The following is an 11,134-nucleotide window of genomic DNA, read 5'->3' on the forward strand; positions in this document are numbered from 1 at the left end:
GTGCCTCTGTCGCATGTCGTGATAGCGGTTTGGAGCGGTGACGAGTCAGCGTGGGGCCCCAGCCTCCCCGAGACTCCAAGGAGGGGTGCTGGGGGGTGACAGTGTCCTGCCTCTCTCACAGAATTACTTTAAACTTGTGTTTGGTTTGGTTTTGTTTATTTTTTTGTGGTAGCATCCCCTAGGAGAGCCCACTGCCCCCTCGAAGCCTGACTGGCTTTAGTCCGAGTGTGTGTGCGCAGCTAATAGCTGTGTCCACCCGCTGACAGACCGATAGAAGCGTCCTGGCTGTTCTGTAGGCACATCTCTTGAACATCAGGCTGCTCATTTGTAAAACATGCCTGTGCCTGGAGAAGCAATTCACCTTGGAGGAAGCTCCCTGCCTGACTAACAAAAAGTGGGGTTGGGTAATAATTAACCTTGTTTCTGCCTTGTCTCATCGTAATTATATGATCTTTGCTTGCTGACTGAGACTTTGGAATTTCTTCCAAGTATTCTGTAGGATGCAGAGTCTTTGCAAGGAAAGCTGGGAGAACTTAAATTAGCAGATAGTTAGTAAATGTGGCAGATCGGAGGAGACAAATCCGTAAGAATCATTACATGGGTGTTATGTTTAACATTCTGATACCATTCCACGTATCCGACAACACCATTTATTCCAGAAATAATGTATTAGCAGGTCTGATTTAAAAGCTGAATAAGTAGTTGGAGACATTGCACACTTGTATTATGGGGATGTATGTAAAAAAATTCATTCAAAACTTAACATTTCAAATAGATTCTGTGGGACTCCATGGCAAAAATTTGCTTGTAGAAAGGTTTGTTAATTTGAAGTCATTAATCAGTATTTTAAAACTCTAGAAATAAGATTAGCAATGGTTTCTCCAGTTGATCTTGTTATTTTGAGTAAAACTAGCAAAAGGCATTGACAATTCTGCTTTAATAAAACTAACCTTTCTGTTTGAAGACTTTTAAATCTTTTCAAGTTTTCTTACCTTCTTAGCTGAAAAGCACTTTGTAGAAAGAAAGCATATAGAATGCATGTCAAATTGTCTCAGTGAAGTCACAGAAATGGCTCTGGTTTTTTAGGGGTGGTTGCTATCTTAAATACCTAATAAGCATTTTGTCCTTGTTCTTCAGCTTAACCCAAATGTAAGTGTATTTCAGAGAAAATTTGTGAACGAAGTGAAGAAGTGTGAAGAAATGGAAAGAATACTCGGTGAGCTTTATTGTCATGTCTGCCCTTTCTCGTCTGTGGCATTACTAAACTTTACATTGCTAGAGTGGAACTGCAGAGGAGGTTTCAGTTACAGGGTTTTTTAATCTTCCCAGTCTTGTATGATATGGATGCTGAACAATCTTGTAAAATTTTTGTATGTATAAAGAAATACACATCCGTACGCTCATTTAGAGTCTTTATGTAGATTTTTTGGAGCCGGAGATGACTTGGCTGTAGTACTGAATTGGGTCAGAACATACAAATACATTCCTTAATTTGTCTTGATGTATTGCAGCAGTTTTGAGTGTATCACAGAGTCATTTAGGTTGGAAGGGACTTCTTGAGATCACGTAGTCCACCTCCAGCTCAAGCTGGGGTAGCTAGAGCCCGTTGTCCAGGACTCTGTCTGGTGGGATTCTGAATATGGAGACTCCCTTGCTGGGCAGCCTCTTCCGGTGTTTTACCCCTGATCTCTGGTTCTTGGTTTTGTGACCTGTAAAATTTACACTACAACGTGTATGTGCTAAATATAGGTTGGGATTTTTTAAGCTTGGAGATGAAGAAGAGCTGCTAGTGTGTTGGTGATAAATAGTTGAGACCATTTAAGTATTAACTGCTTAAAACTCCGCTAGGAAAAGGGAAGCTTTACTCTGGGTATTTCCATGACTATAAGATAAGCTTTGTTTTTCATGTGGTGTATCTCAATGCTGTTGAACTTCTAAGCACCCTCAAAAATGTCTCAAGTTGTTAATAATTGTATTCACATGGTAGACAATGAATAGAGAGGGTATGCAGAGCAACCAAGATGCAGATTTCTTCAGTGTATCCCAAGGAAAAGTAACTGCTGAAGGATTCTTTTTATTGGAATCTCATCAGAGGCATGTGCTGGTCATGCCAAACCACCCCAGTGGCTATTTTGGCAATCTCCCTGCCCAGCGTGAGTTGCATTTGTTGTCAAGGTTGCTTAATCTGCCTTGTGTGAACACTTTTTATTCCAAACGTGGGTCAATAAGCACAACGTCAGTTTTTGGCAGATGGTACAATTAGCAGAAAGTGGGATCTTGCAGCAGCAAAGAGATACTATGAAATGTTAAAAGCATTTTAAAAAGTACTTGTGGTTGGAAAATTTCAGTCAGAGGACTCTGAAGATAGCTTACTTCTGCAAACTTCCAAGACAGAAATGTTCTGTATATTTTATTGCTAGCACTCTGTAAGCCTCTCTTTTTTTGAAGACTAGTGCATGTGTTGTTGCTAAAATAAATGAATAAAGTAGCTAGGGCCTGATGCTGCAGCGCGATCAGCACCGTCAGTAACAGCTGAAGGTCAACTCTGTGGCATTCTAGGATGTACAAGGAAATACCATTTCCTTTCTGATTCTGTTTTTCTTCTCACTCCAGGGTATTTAGTACAAGAAATTAAAAAGGCGGATATTCCACTTCCTGAAGGAGATGTTGTTCCTCCTGCCCCCTTGCTGAAACACATCTTAGAAATCCAGGTAACTTTTCCACACAACAGATGCCAAAAGCGTAGCTCTGGATCTTGGAACTTTAATTCAGACTTAATTACTTGCAATCTTATTACCTATGACTTAAGTTACAGGAGTGTGGCAGCAGGGGGGGAAGTATTTGCTTTTCTTTTTGTCCATTTAAAAAATTTTCTGCCAGTGTTACTTCAAAAACTGACAGTGAGGATTTGATATTAACACAAAATTCCTGTGAAAGGGTCAAAGCTAACTCACGGGGTTTGCAGTCATCCATTTTATTTTGATGGATTGGCATATTACACTGTTGCAGGTCCTTCAGCCTCATTTATTGCTTTGGGACTTAACCTCAGGCTCTTTTTGTGCATCCAGAATTTCCAGGGTGTGTGGGAGTTTTGTATGCCCAAGGCTCTGCAGGTTCCAGTGCTGGTTGCATAGCAAAACGTAGTGCTGTTTTCTCAGGTTCCTTTTTCTGGTATTATGTTAGAAGTAGAAGCTTGTAAAATGCAGATATAATTTTGAATGACGTTCTGTTTTGCTGTAATTCTATTAAGAGAATAGATAACGGTCTTGCACCCTATACTATCTGAAGTTCCGACTCCAAGTCTGCATTACTTAGTTTGGACACAAATTAGGGTCAGAACAGCAGACTTATCAGATGCCAGTGGAGGATCAAGTATATTCAGTACAAAGCAATCTTTGGCAGACTGAGGAATAAAACCTAGGGAGCTTCAAGTTAATCAAGAAATTGGGAAATTCTTATAATTGCAGAAAATTATCATGTGCGTAAAACCCATCCTCCCCTGATTTCCAAAACAGTATAACTGACCCTGTGTCATTTTTTTTTCCGTGTCTTAGGAACAGTTGCAGAAGCTGGAGGCAGAATTGAGGGAAATAACGAAAAACAAAGAAAAGTTGAGGAGAAACCTGCTTGAACTGACAGAATACACATGCATGTTAGAGGTCACGCAAACATTTGTCAGGAGAACAGCTGAGGTACTGCTTGTGCTGTTTGGCGAGGGTTGTGTGTCATGTGGCATTTTTGTTGCATACTCTTAGTCGTTCTAGTTAAGCGCGTGACTTGGCTTTGGGTTTTGCAGCACTCTACATTGTTCATTATTTTTTTGTGCTCAGTACCTGGAGAATGTGGCTGGCAACCTCATGTGCTGTGTTGGTATGCATAGCAAAATGCAGCTCTGAACTTAGAGGAGCTTTGTGATTTCTTTGTTGAATTGTTTGAATGTTACTGCTGGTGCCAACTGAAAATCGAGGTGTATTTGTGTTATTTTGATGCATAAATTGTACTAAGAATTTTACCATGCAACCTTTGTAACACTGGCTATAATTGCTAAGAGCAGTGAACCTGACATCCCAAGATCTTTCTTTTGTCTGAATTGAACACAGGAAAGGGGTTTATATTTTTATTGAAGTAATTTACTTAATTAGCTTTTCTTCTTTGGAATAATAAATGAATGAATTTTTTTTTTTTTCTGAAAGCTTTGAATGATCTTTTTTTTTGTTTGCTAGTATGAATCCCATTTGCATGCAAATTATGAAGAATTTCCATCTGTGGAGGATGAGCCATTAGTGGATTACAACTGTATGCACAGACTGGGTGCCAAGTTGGGGTAGGTATGGTTCGGTCCACGTATGGCAGGCTGTCAGCGTGTGCTGTGTCAAAACTGCATGATGAGCTGCTGTAAATAATGGGCTGTTTTCTTAAAAGATGGGATTTAGTGTTACTCTAGTGATTTCATATGAGCCAAACAGTTCTGGACAGGGTAGGAGTCTGGCCCAAACGTACCTTTGTAACAAAATTGGATTATTTGAAGGGATAAGTAGGGCAGCACCAAAAAAACTGGCACAAAACTTCCATCAAACCAAGTATGTGTGTTAACAAAAATCTCTAAATGCTCTAAATCAGTACTTTCTCTTACTCTGTTTTTCTAGGATGAACACACAGTGTTTTAATCACCCGGCAGCGTCAGTTCTAAATGTAACGTTATTAATGGTATTGCTGACATAGCTTTAAAATGATGTATGGATGCTGTTCTCTACAATACCATTATGAGAGGGCATCTTACCAAGAAAAAATAAAAAACCTTACTACCACAGAAAGAAACGATGTAAAATATAATTCTAGTTATGTGCTAGGCCTACAGTCTGTTTTCTCTAGAGATGGCAGATGTTAAATTATTGTGACTATATGATCCTGAGTGATGATGTAATCTGAGTTTTTAATTTTTCTTGTGGCTTTTAGTTTATTTTTCAATTTTTTTTCCCCATAGATTCATATCTGGGTTAGTTCACATAACAAAAGTTGGAGCATTTGAAAAAATGCTGTGGAGAGTCTGTAAAGGATATACTATTCTTACCTATGCAGAGTTGGATGAATGTCTGGAAGATCCAGATACAGTGAGTAAATGTTGTAACTATCAGTTTATTTTGTTGGTACTTTTTTCTCTGAGCTTATAAAATTAACTTTTTGTAAATCAGTGATTATGGCTGCCTAATCTGTCACTTTTCAATTTTGCTTTGGTTCTAGTTTGTAACATTTTAATTTTTTAAGACGTTTTTGTTACTAATAATTCAGAGATGGTGAAATACAGTCTCTTATTTTCCTTGAAAACTTTTTCTGTTTTTCTCTAATATACCGAAAAAAAAGAGATATTGGCACACTTGGATTTTATTTTTTGATCTTCACTAAAATGGTGGAAGGTTCATACTACATAGTTTTTTCTAATTATTCAAATTTGTTATTTTGCGCTATAATTGTGTCGCAGTGAAGTTGTCGGCTAAAAGCAAACTTAATCAACTTTTTTGGGTTTTTTAGGGTGAAGCTACAAAATGGTTTGTTTTTTTAGTGTCCTATTGGGGTGAACAAATTGGCCAGAAAGTTAAGAAGATTTGTGACTGGTAAGAAGTAAAACTAATATATATAATTTTTTTTATACCTGGGTTATTTTCTTGTTACTTTTTCCCCTGCTCCCCTTTCTTGTAAGTGTTGATTTTTAGGCAAGGTTTTTGAAGTTAAATTTGTTCCCCCCCTGCATTGCATTTATGCAATATAAAAATAAGTGTATGAGTCATTTTATCTGCAGTCCTTATGAAGTACGGGCAAAATACTGACTTAGTTGAATCTGTTCCGTGGTTATTAAATGGTGTGTTGCAGATTTGACTGGGGCATGGGATTGGGTGATTTGTTTTAGTCTGGTTGTTTAACACAAACTCTGTTTTCTGTAGCTATCACTGTCATGTGTATCCCTATCCAAATACCACGGAGGAGCGCACGGCAGTTGTTGAAGGACTAAATACTCGTATTCAGGATCTTCATACTGTGAGTAAAAAACAGTATTCCCTTTGCTGTAATTTTGGCACCATAGGAAACAGTTCGACGAATCACAGCATTAAATACATGAGTATGTTTCTAAACATACACCTTTGGATCTGAACGTGACTGTATGTCATGTCCCTGGTCTTGTGTTGCACGTATCTATTAAACTTCAGGGCACTTGCTGTTGCCTCCTGTTTTAAGCGGTGGTTTAGTGTGACCTCCTGCAGATGTGATCCGGCACTGGACAAATACTAGGTGCTCTTACTGTGGTTAACATAACCACTGTTACATTTTCAGTGAATTTTTTTTTTTTTTGAACAAAGGTGCTGCATAAAACTGAGGATTACTTGCTCCAAGTCTTGTGTAAAGCATCTGAATCCATCTATACCTGGGTTATCCAAGTGAAAAAGATGAAAGCCATTTATCATGTACTCAACCTGTGCAGTTTTGATGTCACAAATAAATGTTTAATCGCTGAGGTTTGGTGTCCAGTGGCTGATCTGCAGAATTTGCGCCATGCATTGGAGGAAGGTTCAGTAAGTCAGCTGAATGCTCACTGATGTTAAAACTTTTGTCTTGAACTAGCTATACAGATAAGGAAAGAAAATAATTACTAAAAATACGCTAAGAGTAGTCACAGGCAAGTCTGGGTCTCTATAAACTAATATCAAGCAATTTCTTTATAAGCAGAGCCCTTGTTTAGTGTTGTGGGGTGGGTGGGGTTTGGGTTTTTTTTTTTTTTTCCTCCTCCTTGAATAAGAACTTTTGTGTTGGACCCAACTCTGACTGGGCTTACAGTGGTATTTGCAGTCAAGTAGAAGGTGCTAATTCCCTTGTGTTAGTTGTGTTGAGTTGTCCGACTTTTTGTTTTATAAGAGGGAATTTTTAGTAACAAATCTTTATTTTATAATATTGACTGATGATTCTCATCTGATATTTCATATAAAATAAAGATTAGAACACTGTACGTAATTAATATTTTTAGAAGAACAGAATTAATGTAATTGGTGTTTTTAAGAAAGCAGAAATGGATAAACGGTAAACTTGGGGCTTAATTCAGGGATGTTTCACGATCAGTGAAACTGCTGATAGAGGGAATTTTTTCACTTTTATTAGATTAAGCATCAATTGAGGTTTTTTATATGCATGTGTCTTCTTTCTATCTGCAATTAGAGGAAGAGTGGAGCTACAATTTCTTCATTCATGAATACCATCCCAACGACACAACCTCCTCCAACTTTGATACGTACCAATAAATTCACCTCAGGGTTCCAAAACATTGTTGATGCGTATGGAGTTGGAAACTACGGAGAAGTTAATCCAGGTTGGTCCTTCTGAAATCCAAACCAGGGGCTCTGCTGGCATTACTGCTTGCCTTGTTATGTGTTTAAATACCTTGCCGAATTGGACACTATTAAAGGCAAAATGGCAACAACCACACTGCTTATTAGTAGCTGTTTTAAAATTTTAGTAGCTCATCAAAAGAACAAATGGTGCTTTAAGCAGTAATTTCATTTTGCTGAGTTATTTTACCATTAAAGATACTGATAATAGCTGTATAATGTTTTTTATATGCTTTACCTTGGATAAGAATATATTTAGGGGAAAAAGGAAAACTTAGATAGTGGCTATTGAGGTCATAACTTGAAAAAATCCAGCTTGTTGTTAGCCCAGTTATCTGCAGAAATACGTAAGAAACTAGGTTGATTATGTCATGTTATACAGAGGCAAAATAGCCATGGAGGGAGAACTGTTTGTTTGTGTTTTATTTCCTGGGCTCATATTATTATCCTCAAAATTGTCATCTGACCCTCAACTGCAGAGTTGTCATTACTAAGGGATATACATAAGCAAGCTTTAAACTGAGTTATATTTATAGTGTGGGGGAAAGGTCTATTAGCAGGGGGTGAAATGTCTTACAAACAAAACTGAAAGCTGAGAGGTTAAAGTAGTTGAATTGCTTAGGCGTAATTCAAATAGCGGCTGCATCTATTGTGCTGTGTGCCTGAAGTCTGTTCCATTGTCATTTCAGCTCTCTATACCATCATCACTTTTCCCTTCCTCTTTGCGGTTATGTTTGGAGACTTTGGGCATGGTCTGCTCATGTTCATATTTGCACTCGTGACAATACTGTATGAAAACCACCCTCGATTGCAAAGATCACAAGATGAGGTAAAAGGAATTCCAAGTAATTTACTCTCCATCCAGCAAGATAACGTCAATTGAGTAGTTACTGTGTTTCTGAAAAATACTATTTATTGCACATGTATTAGAAAATCCTGAAACAAAGGAAGAAAACAGTCTGTTTAAAGTTGCCACATTCCTGAGAATAATGTGATATCTTTCAGAAAAAGTTAATATTTTGTTAAGGGCAGAAATAATCAAGTTGGAATGAAAGACTGATAAAAATTAGGTGATCCTGTTGGGCTTGTCTTGTTGGCTGTAGGTTTCTTCATATTCCTTAATGACTATTCACAAGAATTTTTAGTTTTTAGAAGTCTTTGTATGGCCAAAAATGTGTTTCTCTTAGAAACGTGTAGATACTGATTGTTCACATAGCAGATGATGTTCTCTGTTTTGTCTTTTTTCCAATACTTGCAGATAATGAAAATGTTATTTGAAGGCCGATATGTTATTTTATTAATGGGTTTGTTTTCTGTATACACTGGATTGATCTATAATGACTGTTTTTCAAAGTCATTAAATATATTTGGTTCTGGATGGAACGTTTCAGCAATGTTTGAGCAGAAGGCTTGGAGGTGAGTAGCATGCCTCTGTTTGCTATACCATTAAAACAAATTTGTACTTCCTGCAGCAGTTTAACCCTTTTGCTCACCCATTTTAAAGTCCTTTTATTGACAGTAGTAAGTAAATGCAGTGAAATCTAGCGAAGTCTAGTTGTTAAGGGAGCAAGTGCTAGTGTGCTAGGGGCAAAGTGATACATCTATGCTTAGAATCAAAAAGGCAGTAACATTTATTTAGAAACAAAAAAATCAAGCTGCTTATTTTATTAAATTGGGCAGTCCACAGAGAACACAGTTTCTTGCAAAGCTACTATCAGAATTGGATTATATTTAATTCACTCAATCTACCAGGTTAATCTTGTGTTTACCAGTGCTGCTTTACTGGATTTACATGTCTTCAGTCACCTGGAACATTTTCTAAAAATTTATCATTTGGTATAGATGACAATCAGTCTTCTCCTGAAACCAATTCTGCTGCAATAACCTAAAGCTATATGTTAGCTAAAAACTTGTAGTGATTAGAAACTGCAACTGGTGTAGCATCTTTTTATTGGTAGTAAGAACTTGCACCTAGTTCTATGAGGTCATATTTCTCGGGTTTATTCAGCCTCTAAATGGGCTCACAAAGGTTTTATTATGAATGGTTGGAGACTTCAGTAGTGTTGTAAATTCCTAACAGAAACCACTAGGACCTTGTCTTGCTGTGTATTCTTTTTATTCATAAAAACCACGCTGCCTCCTGTGGGATGGTTTGTCTTTATGCTAACGGTTTTAGTTTGTCTCCAATTACTATATTTTTCCAGGAGAATTTTCTAAATACATGTATCAGATTTTGAGAAGAACAGAAAACACAGGGCTAGTTTTGGAGGAATTTGTCGTAGGTCTGGAATGAATAGCCAAGCTGCTGTAAAGAAACCATCAATTAATTAAATAAATTAATTACCTAGCAATCATTAGTCCCTGCGCAACTTTTCTTGATAGTAAAAAAAAGAAAGTAGGCTGTGTGAATTGTCAAACCTATTCTTTCACAAGGTGGGGTAACCTCATTTTTTGAGGTGTCATGGCCCTTTGGTATTAAATGTTCACAGCTTGCATCTCCTTTTTACCTCAAAAACAGGAAGTGCCTTAAAATAGGAGAGTCAAAACCACTGAATTTGGTTCAAGTGTGAACAGGTTGTGAGTGCTGTGGTAATTAAAAATAATATGAAGCTAGAATGGAAAGTCATCCAAATGCAAGAGGAAGAAAAGATATTAATTATTCTTTGGATGTTTGTTATTTAATTTTATATAAAATCAAATTATGAGCTTTTAAAATGAAACTTTCAGTTTTTCTGTTCCAGAGGAATGGAATCTTTCCTTTCAAAGGCAGTTAGTGAGAATTAAGCCCAGATTGTGAGTTTCTAGATTTTTTTTTTTGCTATTGTTTTTATTAGCGAGGAATGGGGAATAGAATCTTTCCTTTCAAAATCAGTTAGTGAGAATTAAGCCCAGATTGTGAGTGTCTAGATTTTTTTTTTTTTTGCTATTGTTTTTATTAGCCAGGCCCTTTTTGATTAGAAATCCCTTTATTCTTTTAAAGTCTGACAGTGATTGTGAGTTTCTAGATTTTTTTTTTTGCTATTGTTTTTATTAGCCAGGCCCTTTGTGATTAGAAATCCCTTTATTCTTTTAAAGTCTGACAGTGGGTGAGCTAGTCATATCAAGGAAAGCAGGAGCAGTGTCCTGCAGAACTGAAGTATGTGTTGTCATTATGTTTAAACAATGTCAGATCTGATGGTGTTTTTTTTTCTCTGCAGTCTTGAGGATCTGCGGTCTAATCAATTTTTAACCCTGGATCCAAATGTTACTGGTGTATACAATGGAGTTTATCCCTTTGGAATTGATCCGGTTAGTTTTTATGTTTTGAAATTATCCATTTGTGATGATCAGTCATTTGTAAATTAGATTTTGGTATGTGTATTAGGAAGATAAACATACTGTGGAAAAAATACATTTCTGTTTGCATTCTTCATTCAAAAAGAGCCTTTCCCTGAACCAGTCAAAGATTTAACTATTTTAATGAAACTCAAATTTCAGTTATGATCCCTGTTTGAACAGAATTCTGGTCTCCAGTAGGGAAGGGATTCTGTTTTATTTCTTCTGTTGCACTGTTCTTTAATGCTGATTTTGTCTTCTCCTCTTCAGATCTGGAATTTGGCAAGCAACCGTCTCAGTTTTTTAAATTCTTTCAAAATGAAAATGTCTGTGATTTTTGGAGTAACTCACATGACGTTTGGAGTTGTATTGGGGGTATTTAACCACTTGTAAGTACAAGAAGTTAAGATAATATTAACATAGTTTTTGTCAAGTCTTGAATTATA

The 11,134-nt window shown here is 36.9% G+C and overlaps 1 protein-coding gene across 1 annotated transcript; it reads left to right on the top strand.

Moving 5' to 3' along the window:
- The first annotated feature begins 1,143 nt into the window (after positions 1 to 1,143).
- On the top strand, positions 1,144 to 11,081 carry ATP6V0A2 (ATPase, H+ transporting, lysosomal V0 subunit a2). Its single transcript, XM_010079102.1, has 13 exons — positions 1,144 to 1,216; positions 2,614 to 2,711; positions 3,555 to 3,692; positions 4,224 to 4,324; positions 4,985 to 5,111; positions 5,530 to 5,612; positions 5,940 to 6,033; positions 6,354 to 6,566; positions 7,204 to 7,354; positions 8,063 to 8,202; positions 8,632 to 8,789; positions 10,571 to 10,661; positions 10,959 to 11,081. Exons 1-13 carry the CDS (start codon positions 1,201 to 1,203, stop codon positions 11,079 to 11,081), a joined length of 1,533 nt encoding a protein of 510 aa, XP_010077404.1. The 5' UTR covers positions 1,144 to 1,200.
- The last annotated feature ends 53 nt before the right edge of the window (positions 11,082 to 11,134 follow it).

The sequence above is a fragment of the Pterocles gutturalis genome, unplaced genomic scaffold, assembly GCF_000699245.1.
Source record: "Pterocles gutturalis isolate BGI_N339 unplaced genomic scaffold, ASM69924v1 scaffold35198, whole genome shotgun sequence".
Lineage (NCBI taxonomy): Eukaryota > Metazoa > Chordata > Aves > Pterocliformes > Pteroclidae > Pterocles > Pterocles gutturalis.

Bases quoted from the DNA above. Each gene is read 5' to 3' on its own strand.
- ATP6V0A2 (XM_010079102.1), top strand. The intron at 5,613-5,939 runs GTAAGAAGTAAA...TGTTTTCTGTAG, and splicing joins GTTAAGAAGATTTGTGACTG to CTATCACTGTCATGTGTATC. The intron at 6,567-7,203 runs GTAAGTCAGCTG...ATCTGCAATTAG, and splicing joins ATGCATTGGAGGAAGGTTCA to AGGAAGAGTGGAGCTACAAT.